We start from the raw sequence: 25,060 nt of genomic DNA, 5'->3' as shown, positions 1-25,060 counted from the left end.
TTCAAACTTTTTTGTAAATATAGCAAGTATGTTGAGATGCTGGCAAAAAGTAATATAGAATTGAAGTTGGAAATATTGTACAAGGATTTTATTTGGCTGTCAGTATTTAGAGAGACTAGATAGAAAAATATCTATTAAACTATGTTGCCATTATAACACAGCCATTAGCTATTCTATGTCTGATAATATGTTTTGCTAATACTATTTCCTGTGAGATAGGTACATGTTACATACATAGGAAAGCAGAGGTGTAGAGAGCGAAAAAGGAAGTTAGCAATTCCTGGTTGAAGAATGACCTTGCTTAATCCCTTCTCTAGTTTTTAATTTTAAAATGATTCTTTTGTTTTTGTTAGAGTAGAGATCTGTTTTAACTCAGTTGAATCCAAGCTCAATATGGAGCGCAGAAAGTCAGTGCAGCATATAAGCATCTTTATGAGCAACTCAATCCTTTGAAGTTGAGTACTAGCCTTATTCTGAGTTTCTGAACAAAGATACTACAAAAAAAAAAAAACAACTGTTATTTGAATACATATTCTTCAACGGGGAGGGAAATTTAAATGTGATTGTTGAGTATTAGGTAATGACACAGCAGTTGACTCAGATTTTAAAAAAAACAAAGCAAAACACTTTTCCTTTTCAATTGCGTATCATGTTGCAGACTCAGTTCTCTGAGAATCTAAAAGAGACTTGAAATATAACGGTGTGCTTATCTACACTAAGAGCTTTTCCATTTCTTTGAAGTCAGAAGGAAATTAATAATTGCCCTGGAGGAAAATGTATCTTCCTAACTAATTATCTGTTCAGCAAACACAGTTCAATGTTAAAATAATAAGATGCTGATAAACTGAAGTGGCATCCATTCAATCATTTTAAGTTATATCTAGTTACCTGCCCACAACTCATCACTGCTGTCTGTCCCTAAGTTTATTCCTTACATCCTCTCCTATTGGAGTTTAACATGTTTTTATTTTCAAAATTCTTTTCCAACTCTTTTGTCTAATCACCTACTATAGCCCAGGTTAATTTTCCATTACAAATTAAATTAAAAGTCTTGGGCCCTACAGTTGGTGCATGTTTATGCATATATTGAATGAGTGCAAGATGTAAGGCAAGTTATCATTAGCCGACTTAGTGAACTATGGCTGACATCCTAAATGAGAAAGACCTGATTGTGATTTTGATGTGTAATTCTTTAAATCTTTATTAATACATATTAAACAATCAACATAAATATACATATAAAGTTATGTAGCGATTCCTTGGTCAGAACAGTCTTGCTGTCAGCTGTTTTGGAAGATACTCTCAAATATCAGACATTGTCTCCATTCCAGCCTTGTCTTTTCCCATATATTTTGGCTATTAGTAATATGGGTGACAACATACCTCCTTCTGATTGGCATAATTGGATTTTATTTATTTTTTTTTTTTTAGCTGCAAAAGTTTCTGTCACGGCAGCTCTCAGATAAATTATAAGCGTTAGCCTTTCTTTATAGTATTGACATGTGCAGCTCACTGGACAGTATTTTTGCTAGTGAATTGGCAGCTAATCTTGTCCACAGGATGACTTTTAGCTTCAGCCCATGGATGCAGAGCTGAGTATTGTGCTCTGAGCTTTCAAGGCAGTGTGATATGGTGTCCTAATATTGACCCTTCTGATTAGTATGTCCACAGGGTTAGAGCTGGAAATGTGGAGAAAATTTTATAAAGTAAATTTTCAAAATATTTGAGCACATCTAAATCACAGTTAGTTGGATGTGATATCTAATAGATATTACAGACATATTGCTTCCCAGGGTTTTGGGGTAGTGATGGTGGGGCTTTTGCAGTTTTCAGGGTGTCTGAATCGTTGTTTCTCTTTGGTTATTGTGTAACTATGGAGAGAAATTACATGCCATGTAATTTTTGTAAGCAAAGTCTTGAATACCACATAGGTTTACAAAATGACAGTCTAAGGATCTAATTCTAAGATTTTATTGCATATTAAAGCGCAGGTTTTGCATCCCTTGGAAATTCTCATGTCATTAAATAAAATAGCTCTAAGGAATCATGCATGGAGCAACCTTCCTCCAAAAAAAACCCGAAGTATCAGGTTGATATTGAAGTCACATACTTAAACTTCCATCGCTTTCATCCTACAAACATCTTAGGATACCTTTACACAGTATTCCATGCATTCCGTCTGATCTTCCATGACAGATTTCCCTGATCAATATCTTTCAAGTTTCAGCATTCTAAAATAAGATAGTTTTAGTAACTATTTCAGTTAATGCCTATTAATAGAAAATTTGGTTCTCTCCTTATGCATCCCCATCCCCAAGTTGGGCTTTAGGGTATATGCCTCATCTGAAGGCATTTGGTATAAAATAAGTTATTATCATACAGAAGGATTCTCAAGTTTTCCATAGTTACTTGACAAACTGTGTAATGGTATTAACCATTCACTAATGGCTTTACAATTCTATTTAAGGTATGAACAATTTGTTGTTTAATGTATCAAATAAATTGTTTTGAATAATCTCAACTATGTAAGAAATAATCCAGAAAAATAGATTTGCATTTATTGATTAAGAGACAAGGTGAGAAAAATCAACTTTTGCTGCATTGGCACTGGATTCTGTGTCAGCAGTTAAAATGTTAAAAAGAGGTGAGTATTTAGTAAGCCATTAGCTACTTCATGTGTTTTCTTAGAACAGCTATGATAGAGTGTGATGTTTCTAATTGTTAGTGTTTTGTGTAAAGGAAAAGACTGAACCTCTATGTAAAGAAAGAGTAGAAATACTTTTTGAGGATTAATGTTGTGTAGCTTCTCAACTGTAGTAGAAGAAAACTTGTTAAATAAGATTCCTCACTTTCTATGAGGATTCAAAGACTTAGAAGATGAAAGGAAAAGAGTATGCCCCAGATACTAAGTATCTCTTTTTACTATTTGAGAGAATAAAGTCCTCAGGTTTTCTTATATTTTTAGCTGTTGATAAAATGATCCCACACGTATTTCCCAGAGTATAATTTTATAATATGACAGCCAAAACATTGAGGGAGTATGGTTGTGCAAATGTGTAAAAAAGCACCGTGTACATTTGTTGTTAAGTGCAACTGCTTCAAGGTAATATTCCTGATGAGCGCTCTCTCCATGCCCCTTGCTGTCGCAGCTGTTCGGTGTTGCAGTCTAACGTTCTCTTTTTCCAACAGACGCTACCCACTTTAGGAGGTTTGCTCCCTGAGGTGCGTAACAGGAGGCATCCATGTACGCACGAGTACTAACGGATCATGATAATTTTACGTTCTTTTTGCTATAAAGTGCATTTTGGGGCTGAACTAAAAATCTAGACATGATATTCTGTGTTATCATTTGAAAGGCCCTGTCTAATTTATCCATTCTTTTTTCTTATTTGGATGAATAAGGGATAGATACAATTGAGTAGTTCTTATCTGACAGTATCCCTATGGAGCAATACTGAATGGTAGAAGCTCCAGTTAATGGATGTTGGCTTCAAAGTGGGAGTCCAAGGGGAGAAAAGAAGGCACGAGAGGTGCAAAAATGGGTGGAAAAATTTTTGTTGTGGTAAGTACTATTTTGAAAGCTATGTGCTCTGACACATATTAAACAAACAGAAAATCTTGATTCTTTGAGCCATCAAAATGTACAATAGCTTTTAAAATGCTGTATTCAGTATCTCTATCAACCTCATGCATGTCCACTAAACTAATGGTTCACAAATACATTAATCATTTTGTATGCTTTAACAAGATATTAAATACAGCACAACTGTGGTAGAAACATTTCTTACCTTGAAAAATAAATTTTTGCATTTAGTAAAACCATTTCTTTGATGCATGTCAAATGTGTGTTAACATTGCTAGAATTTGTAGGCTGTTATCCACCGATGATTTTATTAAACTGTTTCTATCTCATTAAAAATGGCACTGTGTGACTCCTAACACTCTTGGATAGCTTAGTAATGTTATAGTTCCTGAAAGAAAGTTATTCATGCAGTCATGTACAACTGGATTAGAAAGCCAGCTTTCTATTTCATATATAAAACAAAGTATCTGTGCAAGAGTATTTAAAAGAGATTTTTTTTTTAATGAAATGGTAAATCTTTTTGTGTTTCATTAATAGGTTTACTCAGTAGAATTAAAATACACATTATTACATTATTGCACACAAACTGTAAGTCAGATCCTCACTAGTATGACACATATCTAAAAATCATAGAATATATAACTCTAGGAAATCAAGAATCTCTTATCAGCTTCTCCAGAAATGTTTCAGAGAGCACTCTTGGTACATGTAGTGAGATGTATTGTGGTATTGTATGCATATAAGATAGGTGATACAAAATATGTTATTTGTACTTTCTTCAGAAGTAGTCATTGAAGGAAGCAGACCTTCAATGATAATGAGGTCAGGTATCAGTATTTTTTAATAACGCTCTATACAATTCTGTATAATGAATGTACTTTTTCCTTTATATTGTGTGAGGTGTATGGCACAATCATGTGTAGTCATTGCTTAGGAGAAGCTGTCTTTCTCTGTGAGTCAAGCCATTGTTTTGCTTATGAGACAGGCAATATAAATTGGAGAAGGAATGTTGCTAATGCAGCAGTCATAGAGCCAAGGCCAGCTGAGGGCATTTACTGCTATCAGTATCATGCTGGAATAAAAAAAAAAAATATCCAAAACTTTGCTTGAGGTGATTGTTACTGCATTTTGCTTGTGAGTGATTGATAACAGCAGGTTTGGGCACTGTGGTTAGCATCCTTCATGTAAAGACAGTTCTCAGCAGTGTATAAATACTTTTCCTCTAAGTAATAGCATAATATATGCAAGAAGATTTTTAGTGCCACGCTTTATAAGTAGACCTCTTTTGAACAGTGGTTTTTTTTTTAACCTGTATAAATGCACATAGTCAGTGTGCTGGATCTGTTCCTTTCCGTTACCTTTGTCTTTGAACTATCACAAATGCGTGGTTTACCTTAACATTTTTCTAGACGTTTTAAAATTTGCTCTCCATCTCTGTTTGTTTTTTTTCTTAGAAATCAGGGGTTTTTACTGGCTACATGTCTGCATTACTGAAGTTTGATTTTATTTTTTGAAGATGTTGCAATATCCAAGAGCCAGATTTGGCTGTAATATAAAATCCTGTTTAACATGGTATGCTTACTTGTTATAAAATGTGGTGACTTTTAAGAGTAGTTATTCACAAAGTTGTTTAAAACCCCAAAGCTGCTGCTTCTATACTTAATGAAGAGTGAAGCTTCCTTCATACTGAAGTCTCTTACTCCCTGTCCTTGACACTAACCAATACCATTGTGCATTAGTGTTTTGTGTTAGTTCACAAATGTTATTCTACTTGATTTCCTCATCCTAGTTCTAGTTTCTAAAAGACTGTCAGATTTAAGTGCAGAGTTGGTGACTTTTTAGGCAGTGATATGGACAGTGTTCATGTTTGAAGGTTAGGCTGAGATGGATAGGTCTAATTGCTTTTACTGTCATCTGTTCAAAGCAATGATATCGTAGTCCAGACTCTTGGATCTCCTCTTGAAATGATCAAGTTACTCAAAGCATCCATAGAGCTCATCTGACTAACCTCTTAGGAATCTCACTGCATACAGGGAAATAGTGTAGAGTCATCTGATTTTTTTTTTCCTTTGGCATAGTTTTGTCAGTCCTTTTATAGAAAATGTGATCAGATTGCTATAGTTCCCCAAAGCACTTGGATACCCAAAGCAGCCTGGGGTGACTTGGACCACTATTTGCATCAGGACTAGATTAAGGCTATATCAGTCTCCAAATGTAAGGAAACTAAAGATGTTATAAAAACAGTGATGGTCCACATTTGTGTTAGAAGGCATTGTATTAAGCTGAAAGTTATTTCCTTCCTGCCAGAGAATGTTTCTTACCAGTTTAAACTGCTCCAGAACGAGTGGCGTGGATTAATTGCTATTGTAATCCCTAAGGCTTTATCAGAGGTAACACAGAGATGGATTTGGCCTGGTATGGAACGTAAATTGTAATATTTAATGAATTGCTTACTGAGTACAGTTGCAGGGGGTACAACCAGCGTCCTTCATGCTCCTTTCTACTGCAGCAGCTTTGTGCCAGACCATTCCCCTGACTGGTTTAAAGCCTCCTTGCACTTGTGAAGTGAGGAGAGTGATTGGAGTGCAGTTGAGATTGGGGACACTGATTCTATTTGATCAACATCTGCTGTCTTAATTTATGGTGCATTTTTGGACAATCTAAAAGGACATGGTGGGTGCAGTTTATAAATAGGATAAATGAGACACAAAGAGCCAGGACTTTTTTGGGGGGTTTTTTTGGGGGTATTTTTTTTTTGTTTAGAGTTCTTTGAAATGAACTGACAATGGTTGAAAATATGATTACAGCAACATACTTCTGAGCTTTCCTCTTTCAAATAACCATCTGATTGATCTGTGTATCCACATCAAAAGTTGCCAACAGCTTAGAATCTGATGTAGATTCTGCTTTCTTTCTGACACAAAATACATATTTTATAAAAAGACACTCTACTGGTTGATTATGGTATATTTAGAACAGGTATATTTGGACAAAGTGGTAAGGTACTCTTGAAGCATCCAACCTTTACTGGCGGTTAGGATGAAATTTTGATAAATTACTGATCTCTTATCAATGTGTATATTAAACAATCAAGTATATTGTGTAATTAGCTTTCAAGTTTCAGAATTCCATCCTGGCAATGTCAAATTATCTTTTCACATCATTGCATTAATTTGTGTTGTGACTGCACACTTTTCATCTATTTGTTGCCTAGTCATTATGGAATGTCCAGGCACATAGATGGATATTAATGTGAAGTGGCTAGACATTGTGTAATAACTTGACTGAGATCTCATTTTCACTAAAGCAGAATCTGACATTACTCTCTAGTCAAAAAAAAAAAAAAAAACAAACCTTTGTGGAGGCACAATCTCAGTTACAGTTGTATAGCATTATATAAGTTGTTAAAATGTTCCATTTTCTCCTTTTCTCTTCTTTTTTTTTTTAAGGAAAGACAGGCAACTGTGAAAAAAGAAAAGAGTTGTCCCCAGCAAATGAACAAACTGGGAGAACGGAACAAAATGCAAAGAGCAAATTCTGTCACCGTAGATGGACAAGGTCTTCAGGTGTGATTGTTGTTATTTTAATTTTAAGGAGATACTTGTAGGTATGAAGACAATGACGGAGTGAGCAATATTTAAAATGAAATATTTCCTGTACATTCACTCTTCTAATATTGCACTTTTACATATTCAAAAATACAATAGGCAAATTCTTCCATCTGACAGGAATCCTGTGGTCCAAATCTGCTTCTCATGTGATTGCTAGGATTTCCTAAGACATTAAGAGGGAGGGAGAACTAGTTCTAAAGCACTTGTACCACGGAGTGAAGCTGAACTTGATTGTTTTAGTAACTATCATGCAGCATTGTGTGAATTTACATTATAAATCAGACTCTATGTCTTGATAACTGTTCACTATTCTCGTTTGGACATGTTAATTAATAGATGGATGGAATAAACTTTAAGGATGTTATTTGTCCAGGTATTTCTAAGTAGGGTATTTGGCACAGAGTGGAGACAACCAAGGTGGTTTCAGTAATAGCGATATCTGGAATAAAAATGAAAGCTTTTTCTTCTTGAAAGAAAAACTTGTGTGTGTGACGAGCAGATGTTATTTTAGGGAGGTTACTTAGAGGCATGCCAGAAATTCTGCCTGAACTACTTGACTTGTTTCACTTGAGATATAAGTAGTTTTGAGTAAAATCAACATTCATGTATATGATGCTGATTCTTTGTTACCATGACGATCATTTAACTCCAGAAGAAATAATGTGATATTCATTTAATATACATAGTTGACTGTTCTGTGTATCTTTTTATATGTTGCAATTGAGGTTCAGTGAAATGTAAAAGATCCCATTACTGTATATCAAATGCAGTATAACTCGTAATTATTTAATGATATACCTTATTGTGTCAGGATAGAAAGGGTTATTTTTTTGTTTCATCTTTTTAGGTTAGTGAAACATTCTTGTCGTGGCAACAGATAGAAAAAGAGAAAAAAAAATAAACCACCAAAACCAAAAAAAAGCAAATCCTAAAACCTGTGCAGTCACATAGCTGTTCCACTGATGGTTCGGTAGGATATTACAGCAATCATTATCCATGGCTTTCAAAGCTCTCTTCCTGTACTTACCATCCTCACAGGCTGCATTGCTGTCTGAATTGTCTATGACAAAGGATGAAGCAAAAAATCTCAAGTATTCATCGAAAGCTCAAGTTCTGTCTAATCAATCACAGTGTGGCTAATAAACCGGTGCTTAAAGGAAGCACACAGTTTTCTAACTTTTGGGTGATATCCATGCAATTCCAGTGAGCCCAGCTGCTTTAAATAGAGAAGCATCTTTGGCATCTCCTTTTGGCAGCAGCGCCATGTGTCATTATGAATTTTGATTTACTCTAAGCCTTAGATTTCTTATGCTCATAGTATATTTTCAGATATTTTTCAAGTTTCTTTTTCCTACTTATACGATACAGTACCTGGGATATAGTACCTTGTCCAAAATACTGAACTCCTAGCACCACTGACTCGTGCACACACAACCTTAAATTATTAACGTTTCTGCTTTCAGGTAATTAGGGTGTATTTCTGTAAGTTTGTTAGTATGAGTCAAAACTTATATTCTGTCTTCTCTTTTCCATGATGAATCCAAAGTCTAGAATTCATCATTGCTTTTATTTATTATCACTTGAGAAGGAGACAAAGAAAGATTAGCACTAAGATGGTAGAAAAATTATTGAATGGATTTGAGGTGTTTTCTGAAGTGCCTGGTGGTGTTCTGTATTGCCACATCTATAATGCAGTGCATGATGGAAGTCTGGTAATCACAGTGATAACATTAGAAATAATTCTGCAGTGATGTCCCTAATTTGCTGATTATATTGTGGTCTTTATTTTTCTCTGTTGGATAAAATTGGTTTCGTGTAACAGGAATGTATCTTAGCACCAACTATTAAATTTTTTATCAGTATCAATAACAATAACCTGATCATTGTGAAGGCTGAGTGGATCTCGAAGGGTACCGTAGTGCAAGGCTGGGATCCGTGAGACTGTTAGGGTTTTTTTCACTCACAGATTGTATCATTCTGGAACTATTCCCACAAAGATGTAAGACTCCATAAATATAACTGGTAATTAGAGTTAGTATTTTGCCTAAAGATAGTATGGAGCAAAAAATTTCTGTAGGTAATCAAAGTATACTACTCTAATTCTCCCATAGCTGGCCAAAGCATGCTACTCTGATTCTAATACTCTGATTTTGCTGACGTGGTCTCATTTTAATGTGATCTTCAGTGAACAATGAAAGGATTTTTCTGACTTTTTTGTGAACCCTTTTTATTCAGAAAACTTGATCATTATGTTAATTGCATTTGTTTATGATTTAAGTTCTGAAGGTAACATATCAAAGATACCCAGGAAATCTTCATATTACTCCTGTTACACCTTTGTTTTCGGTATGGGAGAAGCTATATATAATTGGTCCACCGAGTTTTGGGGGACTTTTTGGTTTTTTGTGGGGTTTTTTTAACTTTAAGTCACTTTTTAACTTTCAGTCCAATATCTTCGTGGAGATTGTCTTTAAATCATGCTGGATTAAGGCTTGAAAATGTTCACCAATTTAGTCTGAATTTTTAGTTGCACTTTTTATTATATGGAAAGATCTACTTTATCTAGAAAAGCAATTTGGAAAACCTGTAAGAAATTAATTTTAAAAGACCTCATTTTGGAATTGAGTGGAATGCGAACTGGTTATTAGATTTTTTTTTTTTGATGGTTCAAAACCTTCTACTTGTAGTAATATGGTTAAGTTTTGAAATAAAAGATTTAAAATAGAAATAAGTTCATCATTTAGCTTTTGTTGAGAAAAGTATCAAGACCAAACCTTCCTTCCTTCAGACAGCAGTGAGCAGATAACTTAGTGGCAGTGGAGATCTGCACGACTTAAGGACTATTAATCATAGTTAAACACATTCATCTTACTTCTTTCTAGCAAACCAGCATAATGATCAGGATTATTATTTCTAATTAGAGGAAGTAATAGATCATGTATAACCTTAGGATGAGTCTCATTAATTAACCTGCGTCCTAAGGGATTTCAGTAGGTAGTCCATCTCTGTCACAGTGAGCACCATTGGTTTACACTTAGTTCACAGGAACAAACATCATGGGAATTGCCTAAATAACTAAAATTGATTAAAACAGTAGATAAAAATTAAATATATGACAAACTTCACTGTATCCTGCAATTTGATATATGTGTCAACTTACAGCACTTTACTGTAATAACATACTGTGCCAGACTCTGATACTGGATTGGCTTTATGCTAGGCTTAATTCCACCAAGTTTGCTGGAGCTTTTCGTTGTTTGTTGTATATATTGGAACAGATTTGGATCAACTGTTTGTGAAGTTATTGATGGAGTAGACACACTAGTGTCTAACACTTCCTACTAGGAAAAAAGTGCTTTTAGATGCCTATAGGATTATATGTCTATGTCTGTAGGATGCCTGTAAGACTCCTTAGCTGTCATGTTTCCAGGTTCTGTCTTAAATTACATTTTATGAAATCTTCAGCTGAAAAGATTTTGTTATTTGAGGAATTACTAATAAGGATTTGGAGCAAGAGCTTTCAATGTATCGTTTTGAAACAGAGACAGCCTAAGCTTCATCTGTGAAGTTGTTTGTCCATGACTTTGGAGATGTTGATTTTGAACCCTTAATATGCTTTTAAACATTTTACAATTGATATATAACTAAAAGTTTTTTTACGAATAGTCTAGCTTTATGGTTTAAAACCAGATATTAGAGAGAGATCATCTGATGTAATTTTTTTTATGTTCGAGTCTGTGGAGCAAAGGCAGTGAACATGCACATCTTAGAGTATCTGAAAATGCAAACTAACACTGTTACTTGGAAGGAAGGTGTAAGTTTGTAGAGCTAAAGATTAATGTGAACATTTGAAACTTTCCATGCAGAAAAGAATTAAAAACTGTGGTAGAAGTCGTTGGTTCCTTCAGTATATCCTCCTCTCCAGTTTTTCCTTGGGCTTACCCTTCTTCCACGTGTTTTCTCCTCCACTTTTTAAAGTTTTTCAGCTTTCTGAGATGTTTAAAGGAACTCATTATTGTTATGGTGGTTATATTTTCAAAAGTGTGTGAATTCATATTATATAAAATATTTCAGGCTTCTGTAATTGAAAAAAAATATATATATTCTGTCAAGTTTAAAATTTCATATAGCTGTATTTGACCTTTATAGTGTAGTGTCATTCTCCCTATAAAATAGTTTCTTCATAGCTTTTTCTGTAGGAAATTACTGTCAGAATCAGTCATGCATTTCTTGCATTTAAAGTTTTCTTCTCTGCTAATGGATGTAACCTCTATATGTATCAATATTTCAATGGAAGTATAGGTTAAAATAACATCGCAGCTGTAAGACAGACAGCTAGTATTAAAAAAAAAAAAAACAAAACAAAAACTTGCAATTTGTGGCACATTAATGGAGTGAGGATTATTGCAAATTATGGAGTTGCTTCCAGCTGGATTACATAGCATGACATAGAGTTTGCATTAAGCTTTTTGTTTTCTGTTTACTATAGGAAAAATATGAATGCAACACACAGCATTAATGAGTGGCTGTGTTATTCCCTTCTTTTAGATCACTCCCGTTCCAGGCACTCATCCACTTTTAGTTTTTGTCAATCCTAAAAGTGGTGGGAAACAAGGAGAAAGGTAAGTTGTTTTTGTTTTTGTTTTTTTCTCTCTCCCCCTCCTCCCCCAATTCAGATCTCTGTGATATGTTTACCAATGAACGTAAAAAGTTTGTATATGAAAAGAAATCCAACATTTTATACTGTTATGCCTCACATTTGAACATCCCATTGCCCTCTTTAGAAGAGGTACACACTAGCATATAGTTATTCTGCAGTTAAAAACTAGAATGAGTTCTATACAACGGTTTTGTTTCACATCAGAAAAGTAGCTGTATTCAGTGTATGGTTTTGTGTGATATGCATAAAGATGTGAATTGCTATATTTTGCATTGCAGCTTTGAACTTATAACAGTTTTCTTTTAATCTCTGTAATAATTATGCAGACAGGCATTGGAAAATTCCATTTTCTAATACATGACTTGCCTTTCAGAGGTTTAGTGAATAGACTCTTCAGCTTCTCCATAAGATTTCCTACAAAGAAACCTTTTGACTTCCATAGATAGGAAGCATTCTAACAATCCAGTTAAAGTATTAGAGTCCTATCACACAAACTTTGAAGACATGCTGCATTTCATATAAGTCAGTAATTTCATTGATTTAAAGTCAAAATGCCTAATTTTATGTTTAAATGTTAGTGTATCAGAGGTGTGGTAAAACAGAGGTAAGGAGCATTCTTCTCCTACTCTGCCCATCAAACTCAGGGAGAAATGCTGAATTAATTACCTCCTAAGCAGATTTTTCAGAGTGTATTTCAGAATCACATGTCCTAACAAAATGACCATTTTTGATCATCACATAAATCCCCAAATTTTTATAGCTTAGCTACCATGTCAGTGCTGTAATTTATTCTTCAAATCTTGCAAAAGGTTATGGTCTTTTGGCCAAGATCAGGCTGAAGATGACACCTGTGGATACTGGGTGATGTGGGTACCCAGAAACACAAAAGGAGGGATCCAGTGTGATTCTAAAGTTTGGAACCAAGCAAGTAAACTGCATGTTGGTCAGGTTTCCCTATTTCTTCCCCACTGCTTCTGTTAGATAACTTCTGTCAAACATTGTCCCTTAAAGTAAACTGATGAAAGCGATGAAATCCTGCAGAATAGATGTTAAGGGAGTTCTCAGAGCTGAAGAACATTGAACCAAAACTGCATTTGAAGATCTCTGAGAGAACAGATTGTAATTTAGGAGCTGATAATGTAATCCTTGGACTCGATATCAACTATGCCAGCCTTGATATCCTCGATATCAACTATGCCAGCAATGCTAGTTGTGTCAAAGGTGGTTAATGATCTAAAAGATTAATTCTAAATAGTTTCAAGAACACACCTTTGCAATCACAACAAAACAATATGAGCCTTCCTGAACATTCAAGTTGCAGACACAGTAGTGGTGTGAGGTAGCCCTGTTCTTCTCTGCAGTCATGGGCATTGTAGAAGGTAATGCACTAGCTCCCAGCTTGACTTTTTTATAGTACCAATATGAAATGAGTAGATCAGGGATCCAGTCTGGAATTATGTAGGTGAGAGGCAGGTTAGAGAGCTGCACTTATGTAGTCAGTTATAACCTAGAAACAATTTAATTGAAATGCTGTTTCACAGCTTTCAGTTCCCAGCTCATAATTGGTCTCAAGTGTTACTGTCTGAATGGGCTTAATGCATGAGGGATGTCATTTAATGTTAGATATTCTCCAGGGTAAAAGCAAGTTTAAAACCTAATTCTTTTCCCAAGCTTCTATTCCCATTCACATATTGCAGTCTGACACTTCTCAGTTTATGTTAATGCAACTGTTACTGAGTCCAGGCAGATCACAGGAATGATTTGAATTCTAAAAATGAATGCCTTATATGTGCTTCATATAACACCGTTACCTACAAGTGTCATTACACAATGAAGTATGGCATGAGGGCAGCCACCAGTAGCTGAGTACAGTGAAGTATGAGAACCTCTTAAATTGCCTTTGATAACACACAAAATAAAATGTTCAATTGCATACTAGTATGTCAAAGTTACACTCAATATTTCTGTGTTAGGAGGAGCACATCAAAAGGTCAGCTGCATAGTCATGTAGACGTGTCTCAAGTCATTCACCAGCAGGAGATAATATCTCACGGTTAGTCATATGGACTATTTGCTCAGAAGGGGTTTGCTCTCTGCCTTTTAGGTGTTAATGTTTCGTATCAATACCAGTAACATGATAAAATAACATAAGGATGTTAAGAGTGTGTATTAGCTTGAAGATTTAATCTAAAGGATTAAACGTTTTCAGGGAACGCTAACTTTTTTACTTTTCCGAGTTTTTATCTGTCAGCTCTACAATCAGTAACCAGAAAGAGAAGAATCCCATATTTCCCACCTCTTCCAATTTTGTGGCAGTTATATGTTGTGAAAAGTAAAATCACAGGATATTTGAAGACATAAATAGCTTTGCAAAATGCACAGTTATGGTGATTGAAGTCAAGGTTTTTAATTGTAGCAATTTTGTAATCTGAACAGATATTGAGAGGCTAGGAATAGAGGATAGACTGTAGCAAAAGTAAGATTTCCACAGTAGTGAGTGGGGGAAAAAGTAGCCCCACAACCTATTAATTTTTGTAGATGAGAATTTCATTATCTTAACTCGTTCAGATTAAGGTGGTCTTTTACTGAAAGCTATTCTTCAATCTTTACTTAGAATTTTCTGTATTTGAGAGATCATGATGAATGAAGTTATATTTTCTAATTGACTTTCATTGAACACAGAAAGGTTATTGCAGATTCTGTCAAGACTCCAGTGTTCCCACAGTTCCCTGTATGAGATTTTATGCCTTGCCATATGGTAACCCAGCCCATTTCATTGCCCTTAGACTTGGAGAGAGTGTATGCATCCATCTGACAACCAGTTGAATAAATGCACTCCCCTAATAATACTCTGTCATTTCCTTTTGCATTTTGCAATTTTTTTTTGAAATCTCTCAAATCTAAAGGAAAATAACTGAGAATCATTTTAAGGTTAAAAAAAAGTTAGGTGCTTTAGTTTTGGTTTTTGAATATTGGAATAGAGGGGTAGTGAGAAACAAATGGATATGTAGAAAAAGTGCGTTCAGAATACAAACGTACATTTTCTACAACCATATATAAATTACCTTATTGATGCATTTTAAAACTTGAATTCTGTTTAGAAAGCTAGAGTTTTGCTAAATGTATACTGATAAATGTCATATTCTTCCTGAATGGGTTTCCTCTTTTAAAAACTAGTGCTATGACTTTCAGATATAATTGCAAAATAAGGAACTACCAAAATAACCCCGTTGTCCTTTCTTCCTAATGGAGAGATTAATACCTATTGCCCATCACCTGAAACACAAATGCCTTTATGGTTATTTGTACTTAAATGGTTTAGCCCAAAGGATAATACATTTGTTTTTAATAAAATAGAAAAAAAAAATCAATATTTATTAAGAAGAAAGTAGCAAATTAAAATTAAAGTTAATGAGTTTAAGCCTTTCACACACCAAAAATAGATTTTAATTAAGCCTGAGATTGGATAGGAGTCAGCAAACCCAGTCAGGTGTCTTCCTCAGGCTGTATCACACTGTAGCATGTTTTTGGTGATTATGCATAAAATGGAAAAGTGCGGTTAATTTCATCAGAAAAAAAATTACCGTACATGCATTTCATCCTAGAGCTAACAGTCCTGTATGTTGGCGTTTGAGATCTAACTAATCAAGCTTTCAATAATCTCTGAACAGAATGCATATATTTAGTATATCATTGACAAAACACTTTCTTTCAATTGAAAGAATATGCAGCAAGCATGTAGTACTTCTAAAGACTGTTATGTTAAGGGTAACGCTTCTCACATAAAAGTCCTTCTAAATCATGCTGTTGTTTTGCCATACTCATTACTTTGTTTTCCACTTCCCCATTTTGCAATTTATTTGCCTGACCAGCGGGTGAGTTGAAACAATTGTTTCCTTGACAAATGTGCAGTTGGATGCACTGGAGATCAGCTTCCGTACACTGACGTTTCCTGCTGACTCCCATGTTCAGTGTCTGTGCAGTACAGGTTGATGATGTCTTTGACCTTTGTTGTTTTCAAATAACTTTGGTTCCCTCCTACCCTCTGATTAATCTGGCTTTCTAAGCTTTCATTTGGCATTGCAACAAAATGTAGAAGCAGTTTCAAATTATCTTTTTCCAATGTTGTATGTCTAGGAGAGAAGATCACTAACATTCTTTTACTTTTGGGCAGGAGTTCTTGGCTTCTTTCTTCTATGCCATTAGGGTTAAATTAAGCCTATACTGACCACATCTTGAATTGTCACCCCCTAGATGACTGAAGATCCATCCGCTCACTGGCACAAGGCACTGCTATGGCCATCTTCTTCCCCAGTGTAGTCACTTTACTGCCAGTTTTGAATTGCCACTGGGTTTCTGTCTGTCTACTTCTTTTTTCTCTCTAAAAGAATGATCTTATGACTTCAGAAGATAGCTCAATCTAACTTAGCCAAGGGAGCACTTGAGTATTTTCTTCAGGAGCAGAGCTGCTGAAAGATGATCCCAGCCCTCTTGGCCGCTCCTGCTGTAATTTTCTGCCTCCTCAGTTATGCTATTTTGAGGGCAGTATGAGATCACAGACATGATTTAAGTAAAGAGGGGAAAAAAAAACAACCACAGAAACTTTTCCTTTTTTTTTTTTTTTTTAATTGAACCTATTTAGTTTTCCAGATCACAGAATAACCCTGCAAATGGTGACAGAAGCACAACTGTTTGTTGATGAACTGTGTCATGGGTTACCAGCTGGAGGTGATGGTGTCAGGTGGTAATTTAATGAACTGACTTTGTTCATGAAATTGCACTCCATCACAAAAAAAAAGCTATCTTTTGGGGCATTGCCCACTACACTGCCTCATGGATGTGTCTGCACAAATCTCTACTTATGAGGAAACCATGTCCAATTCCTTCCTTACATGTGAAAGCAAGGCGGTCAGAGATATATCCACATCAGTAGGCTGTTTGGTACTGTAGGTATAAAACTGGAAGACTAAATTTACTGTCCATTTCCTCATCTCCTATGTGTCATGCTGTTAGGTCTAGTTGCAGTTTAGTGTGAAGGCAAGCATTTATAGACAATTTCTTCCTCTTTTTTCGGAGAATGTATGAATGGAAATGAAGTATCAAGTTACACATTTTACACAGACGAGGATATATGAATGTGCTATAATAACTTAAAGCATGCTGTGTCATTTGCAGTGAGTCTTTCTGGAGTGATTATCTGGTATTGATGTTCAACTAGTACCTATGAATGGCACGCACTGAATCAAGTAGGATTCAGTGTAATCTCTTCATTACTGCAGGTGGACTTCTGGGGTTTTGCTAGAGATACCTAACTCCCTCTTTATTAAGAAGGCTTTTATAGCATTTTTCTGATACTTTAAACAGTATTGTAAGTGTACATAATACCTAGTATGTTTTGTTAGCACCAAACTTTTAGGCAAATAATTCTTAAGGCTTTGGGACTTCATAACAAAACAGAATCTTCTTATGGTCAGCTACACAAATTAAATTAGTTGCACGTTTGACTGTGTCACTGAGAAGGAACTTACACATACTAACTAGAAAGTGAAAAATAGGATCCTCTTACATTGGTAAGATGCTGTAAATTAAATGGAAATACACTGTGCCTTAAATCCATTGCCAAATCTCTGATCTAGTCATCATCACAACCATTGACAATGATGTGCATGTGCATGCTTGCAAAGTGAAACCAGTCATTTCACATTGACTTTTTCTGTTAGGAATGGCATTAGGGATAGATTGTGAGAGTGTTTTAATACAGTGCTTTATGAAGAAGCTGATATTGCTAAATAATTGAGAAGTTAAGAAAATGTTCCATTTTTGCAATTTTAGAGATAATTATGAATTTGTTTGTATTCAGTATTCTTACACCCTTGTCTTCCACCTCACCTGATAAATTATGCATTACTATTAAGAAAAAAAAATCCCTCAATATGCACATAGATTGTCTCTAGACAGTTTTGTTTTGCTGAATTGGAAAACATAGACATTTTAACATAAAATTCAGCTGTTATTCTTCTGTTTTGTTGAAGACAGTAAAAAGCAAGGAAGAAATATTTCAGTGGAAAAAAAAATGCTTTCTTGAAACAATTAAAATATTGATTAGCTTGAGGACAGAAACATTTAAATTAAAAGCAAGAAACAGGGATTTATAATTAAAACTATTGCCATAGATCCCAGGTATATATTTATTCATTCTGAGCTCCAATTCTTTCATGTGCTTACCTGTTTCTACTTAAGAAATTAAGCAGCTGCCACATTGTAGTCAATGTAGGAAATTTCATTTCTAGTGTTTCTAATGAAGAAACAAAATGTCATACTTTTCAGACAAATAACCTCAAATTTATAAAGTTACAGCTTTTGAAATATTCACCATTTAAACAAATATTTGCTGGGGGTGGGCAGCAAATGGAGTCCCTTATGGGGTAGAACAATGCTTTTCATGCTGTGTCAATAAATTGCTGTAATTGTCAATAAATATGTGTATTTTAAGCAAAAAAAATTTAAAAAAAGGATTTTGATTTTTTTTTTTTTTTTTGCCATTCAAATATAATCCAAAGAAGATGTAGTTGACAATAGATTTACTTTCTTAGAATGTTGTTCAACCTGTGGAGACATTTTTGGTGAATGGGAAAGCCAATTTGCTTTTGCAATAAATTGTCCTTGTAATTTTGTGTAAGCAATACATTTCAGGAATAAATCTCTCCTATACCATGGAGTTACTTTAGTAAGAACCAATATGCTCTTCCAAATGCTTTTTTCACTCACCTGTTCTTGTGTCATTGTATCTTCTTATCCTATTTTTTTTCTGTCTATATACAACATTTGAATTATAGATAGATTGTAGCACATCTGTCTCAATTTTATGCCCACAATACACTATATGTATGAATTTTAATTACTGTGTTAAAATATTTGAATTTTTTTTGTATAAATGAGATTCTGCAATTCAAATAACTATAGCATGTGTTAACTTCTTTAATTCTTTTGTTAATAGCTTTTAAAAAAAATCCAAAAATGTAAGTAAATATTTTCTCCTTGTCTCTTTTATTTCTTCAGAATTTATAGAAAATTTCAGTACCTTTTAAATCCTCGTCAAGTTTATAGTCTTTCTGGAAATGGACCAATGCCAGGGTAAGTCTACAGTTAATATTATTACCAGGAACTCATTTAATAAGATGCTACATAATCAAATGAACAGACTGAGGCACATATAGCATATTTTGCATGTATCAACACTACAGACCTCTGAATGTCTGCAGAAGTTTACAGGTATTATTTGTTTACATGTACAAATAAAACTACATATCATATGTTTTACTGATTACCATGCAGTGCTCTTTAAGAACTGTGTGATGAATTTTATTTTATCTGCAGCTTTTACTGCTATATCAGCAACCCGAGTTCATGTGGGGGTTACAAATATTAAGCAATCTCTAAGACTGACCTGCAGGACATACATTTCTTTCACATAAACACATATGTGCACATACATATGTGTCTCTATAATATATAGTGTGTGTGTATATAGATAAAATCTTGCATGTCAGATATAGAACGTTGTTTCAAATTACAGTGACTGTGCACTCCTTATCAATTCCATAATCTTGAGGGTGTCGGGAGTAGAAATTGACTGGTCAGGCTAGATTACACTGGCAGCGACTTTTTATAGAGACTGAAGTGTTATGTGAACCAGGTAGTGTTGCAGTCACTGCCTAACATGCTTCTTTCATGATTCTTCCTAATTTGCGTTCATGTGAAGATGGGAGAACTGCAGTATGTCAAATACCAACTTTTTTCTACCTGAAAATGTAGTGAGTACTTCGGTAGAAGAAGACAGACAGATCAGCACTGAACATCTGGTCTGTGTATCATTTTGTATGTATCGGATGGTATTTAGTTATATCACAGATACATGATGTTATATTTCAGTGAGAAGAGTTGCAGAAGGATATTAGGAGATACGTGTTCACAGACATGAAGCTTACTCTGTTGTTTAATGTCATGGAGGTGTTTTTTTTTTTATCTTGGGAGTTTTTATTTGTTTACTGGAAGGAGTATGCTCTTACAGTTTCTACCAGTACTTCTGGTTTTGAGGCCAAAGACACAGGAAGATATTCTCTCTTAAAAACATTCTACATTAGCTGTCCTTTCATTGTGTTAGACTTGGGATGTGTATAGCATTGATGAAAGTGAAAAGCAAATTGGACCCAGTCCTTTTTGAAGATAAGGTTCTCAGGATATCTTGCAGTACAGTGTGGCCAATGTGCAACCTGCAGAATGGTGCAAAACCTGCTCAAAAAGATGTAAATACTGACACGCGTGATTTCTTTCCTGCCTGTAATTTTATCCTGTACCTGAATGCTAGTGCTGGGTTTTTTTTACTCAAATGGTATTTGTTGTTTGTGTTTTGTTATGCTAGTCTTGACATATATGGAAAATTTAAATAATCATAGTCCAAAGAGTAAGTAGACTAGGAAAATTGTAGAAACTTATTTCAGGAACTTATAACAAATTTTAACTGAGACAAAACTAGTAGCCAATATTGTTTTACATACGGTGTAATAGAAATGCCATACTAGAGATTGACATGGTGACTTGTCAAACAACTGAGATATTTTTGTTCAAATTAATCTTATTTCATTGAATCGGGGTTTTTTTTTAAAAAAAAAAAACAATCAAACAAAAACCTTCTCTGACTGCATTTCTGTCTGCTACTGACTTGAAGTTTTCATGTATCTTGTCATGTACAAGAAAATGTATTTTAAGGCAGAAGCACAAGAGGGCAGTGTTAAGTTCAAACTGAAACCCTGCACTGAGGTGATTTAAACTTTAGTCTTTTGAAGCAGGGCAGTGTTTTTTTAGAAAATATTTTCAATTTCTCTTCCTATTAGAAATCAAAATAGTTTTACTTCAGAGTCACTTTGAAGAAATTTCTAATTAATTTTCAAACAGACACTGCATTTTATTAAGCTAGTTTTGGTATATTTTTTATTCATTCAACAGAAATGAGTAATCCTAAATTTCCAGTTTATCTCCTGCCATCACTTCTTGCCCCTGGCAATACTGTGTAGGCTGCATATAATTTGTCCCTTAAGCGAGCAGTTGAATGAACTCTGTATTATTTCACTTACTGGTCCTTGTTTCCCTTTCTGCAAGGGCTGGATTGCCTAATAAAACCTGCCCATCCATCCATCCCCTCGCTCATCCATCTCTATAATGCCAGTTATGCTGGATTGTCAGTCAAAATGTTACATTTATTTAAGATTGTCATATGTGTCATTTAGATTGAAATGGAACAGAGTGGGGGATTGTACAACACAGAGAAAACAAAAAAATCTATTTTTTATGCTAATTACTGTTATTGAGTGGAAAGGGATAAACATAATGTATATTTATTTTAAAGCATTTATGATTAATGTAATACATTTTAATTTAGTCTATTTTGAGATTTTTTTATCTTTTGTATACTAATTTCAGACATGTTTATTCAACCTATAGAATGTTTATAGTATTAGGGTAGAATTTGCATGTTTTTGGTTGAGTGAAACGGCTTTCCACTTTAACCCACAGGTTAATAGTTTTATTTATGATGGTATTTTTCTGCTAGGTGGCTGTCATCAACCAAGAAGATAATATTCACGAGTTTTCTAACTCAAGTTGCAAACATCTGTGGCTAACGTGAATTAATACTTCCAGTTCATTTCTGTCAAAACTCTACGTATCTCCTGGTTAGATATCAGGGAGAAAGACAGGAGACTAGGAGATCAGTAAAATCCTAAATCCTAGGGAGACTGTGAAGCTGCTGTATTTTTTTGAAAACATCAACAGCTCAAACGTTACATCTTTCATTCTTCCTCTTCAGTGGGATAACTGTGTTCTTTCACAGAAACATGTTGGAATAAAGGGCACCTTACCAGACCTGAGCTGGAACAAGGTTAAAATAATCTTTGTTCAGAGGAAGATGGGCCATTAGTGGAATCCCATATTTGAATGTCTTTGAAATCTGGTAATAATACATTACATTTTCCCTTTCAATCCTCTCCCTTAAAAAAAACCAAACCAAACCAAAACAAAACAACCAAAAAAACCTCACACACCAGAAGAACCCCACCTTTGATAATATCAGTTACTGTGCATTTATTTATAAAGACGCTGATGTGTAGTAGGTCAGAAAAATATTTTGAATAAGTTGACAATGAATTTTAGTATTGCTGTCTGAATGTGAAATTAATCAAGTGAATGTGTCACCTACTTTCGTAACAGATGGGGCAGTACTTGGAGAACTGCAGGGACAGCAACAATAGACATTTCTTGTAGCTTCTTAGCATGCCTAAGCTAAGGTTTTTGGAGCTGTTTATGTCAAGACTCAAGTACATAATCTGTATAGAAATATGTACGTGATGCAAATGAATTGCACGGCAGCCGACTCTCTGACATTGATTCCTTTCCAACAACGGAAACTGACCCGCTGTGAGGCCTGAAAATCAAGGAGCTCTGAGCCAAAGGGCAACAGTACACTTTAAACACTGGTGTAGTAATTAATGGTTTAAACATTCTTTATTTGCGAGTAGAGAGATACGGGTGAGCTGGAGAAACCCTGTAAGCACTGCAGCTGAATGCAGGCATAAAAGGTACTCCACAGTTACAGACTGCCACAGTTAACAAAGTGACGTGAAAATTGCCAGGCTGATACATTGTGTAATTTGTGCCTAGCACCTGTGTTTTTAGCCTTGAAAAGAGTTTCCCTGTTTGGTTGTTATATCTCTATAGGAGTCTTCTACTTCTGACAACAACTGTTATTGTGGATTTAATGATCTTGAAGAATATGAAATTCGGTTATTGTTCACCTCACAGAGAGGTAAATAATAGCTGGATGAATAGCAGTCGAGCCACAGACCCACATGACTCTAGAGAGAGGTCACCGTTTCACAAAGGCTTTGTCCCTCTGAAAAGGCTCCCGTTCCCTTAACTCTGTTATTTGAAATGTCTAATTTATGTTATTTTATACTCTATAATAGAAATTATATCCACAAAAGTTGTATTTCTTTGTAACTCCCTTAAGCATTTAATTTGGAGAGCATGTATTTTTTAAATTCTATCCGCAAGTTTACCTCAACAGGCCTTTTTTAGTCTTAAATTCTGTCCACTTAAAAGATGCCCAAGATGGCCAAACTGAATCTCTGCAACTTACTCTGTAATTTAATCGGGAATCTACAGCACCTGGGCCTTTATAACTTCACAAAGCGTTAAACCTATTTTGAAAATTACTCTATTTTTCCTGATTATCGGAATTGATTGCTGGAGCATTTCTTTGCTGTTGGACATTTGGAATATACAGAGTATTCTGGGAAGACATACACACCAAGAATATTTTTAGAATATAAGAACTGCATAGTTATTGTCTCCTGAACAAAACTTTGAACCTCATCTGTATTTCTTTGGAAGGATTACGTTTTTGCAAAAGAATGTCAAAACAAGCCATGATGGGTTGGTTGTGCTCTAAAGATAAGTTACAGTTGCGCACTGTAAATCAGTAGAGCTTAGAACTCAATAAGTCTTCACATGTGGGACTTAAACCTTGGGTTTCGAGATATATTTTAAACAACTGTTTAGCAGTATTTTTACTTATCTGATTTCTGTGGTATTTGCTGTATAGACAACACAATCCTTGAATATTGTAAATATCACCAATTTCCACTCCTATTTCCATCTAGACTGCGAAAACTGTGAGCTGAATTAATTTACCTCTCTCTTAACCATTGTAATTATTCAGCTGTGAGTTGGACAAACCCTTACAGCCTTTGTCTGAAATCTGTTTAAAAAGCCTCTGCCACCTCCTTTAGTCTGCTTATTAGTTTACTCTTCTCTCCTCACATTCTTGAATTGATTCTTTTGGTCACCCCAAAATAAGCTTGTGATTATCTCAATTAAGTTACTTCTGAACATACGACATCCAGTATCTTTACTCCACCCTCTACCCAGCAGATATTGATTCACTTTTCCCACAAATGCTTCTGTATTTCTTCTTCTGACTGGCATATATATCTCCCAAATCTGCAAGGCTGCTATCCATCTTGTGGGTATTATGCAGATAAAGCAAATTTTGTTCTTGCAGGGATCATAGGTTTGACACTATCGTTATTGTTCAGTGTCTGTATGAGAATGATTTGGAACTGTCTACTGACAGTAATGCTGTATTGTAAAAATAGATTGGTATACATCTTAAGCAATAGTTAAAGAAAACATTAAGTTTTGATTGGACAGGGATTTGAGCAATTTGACCTAGTGAAAAACGTCCCTACCCATGGCAGGGAGGTTGAACTAGACGATCTTTAAAGATCTCTTGCAATCCAAATCATTCTATGATATTAATTGTGGCTTTGAGTGTGAACTATGTCATATGGACCAATGTTTTCAGTGTTGACTACTGACAGTAAAATATCCCCTATGTTTATGGAGTCCTTCAATATCCCATGTGATCACACACTGAAGGATTGGGATCTTGTTTTTCTAAATATGTCATCATGATTTTTAGCAAGCCTGTGATTTGAAATTGGCAGCCACCTTTACTTTAGAATGTATGAACTGAAAACAGTATCTTTAGCTGCGATATATGCATCTACCAGTTAACTTTTGCACATTAAAGTATCATTCAGGGAGAGGAATATATTGCTCCATGTAATGATAAACTGGATTTATTGAAACAGTTTTTATTAGAGTGGTATACTGTAATTACTGTCTCATGAATAGTGGCATTACAGTATACAGAAGACTGTAACTGAGAGTTGTAATGAGGTTAAAGTGTGTATGTTGTCCAGTTACAGTACCAGCTTAGCTTGGCAGTCTAGAAGAGGAAAAACTGTGTTTAGTTTTCATTCATATACTCAGGTAAATAACTGTTTGTCAGGCATTTTATTTGCTTTGTTTAGAAAATGATATTACAATAAAGGAGTAGATATTGCAACAATGCAACTGCTTTGTCTTTCAACGTGGTGCTTTCCTCTGGGCTAGCAGATTAAGTATCAGTGGTGTGCTGAACATCTCAATTAGAGAAATTGCTAGATTAAATCCAACATCATGAATTCATGGGTGGACAAATTCTCTAAGTTATAGCATTTACCTGGAAGTGTGAGATATCTATCAGACCGGTCTTTTGTCAACATAAATCTATTCATGAAAGTTTAGCAGGCTCTAATTTGCTTT

General features: G+C 34.9%; 1 protein-coding gene across 5 annotated transcripts in view; it reads left to right on the top strand.

Annotated features, from left to right (window-relative positions):
* DGKB (diacylglycerol kinase beta) overlaps positions 1-25,060 on the top strand; it is a 359,718-nt gene that overhangs the window by 124,189 nt on the left and 210,469 nt on the right. For 3 of the 5 annotated variants that reach the window (XM_086741529.1, XM_086741530.1, XM_086741528.1), the window contains 4 exons: positions 3,190-3,222; positions 7,033-7,149; positions 11,743-11,816; positions 18,914-18,988. In XM_086741529.1, coding sequence (XP_086597655.1) covers positions 3,190-3,222; positions 7,033-7,149; positions 11,743-11,816; positions 18,914-18,988 — 299 coding nt within the window. The remainder of the gene's footprint in view (positions 1-3,189; positions 3,223-7,032; positions 7,150-11,742; positions 11,817-18,913; positions 18,989-25,060) is intronic. The other 2 variants (XM_086741533.1, XM_086741531.1) reach the window with 1 other exon arrangement.

This window comes from Chlamydotis macqueenii, chromosome 2 (genome assembly GCF_036417535.1).
Source record: "Chlamydotis macqueenii isolate bChlMac1 chromosome 2, bChlMac1.mat, whole genome shotgun sequence".
Lineage (NCBI taxonomy): Eukaryota > Metazoa > Chordata > Aves > Otidiformes > Otididae > Chlamydotis > Chlamydotis macqueenii.
Note: the sequence above shows the minus strand (reverse complement) of the source record. Positions and strands in the feature narration are given on the sequence as shown.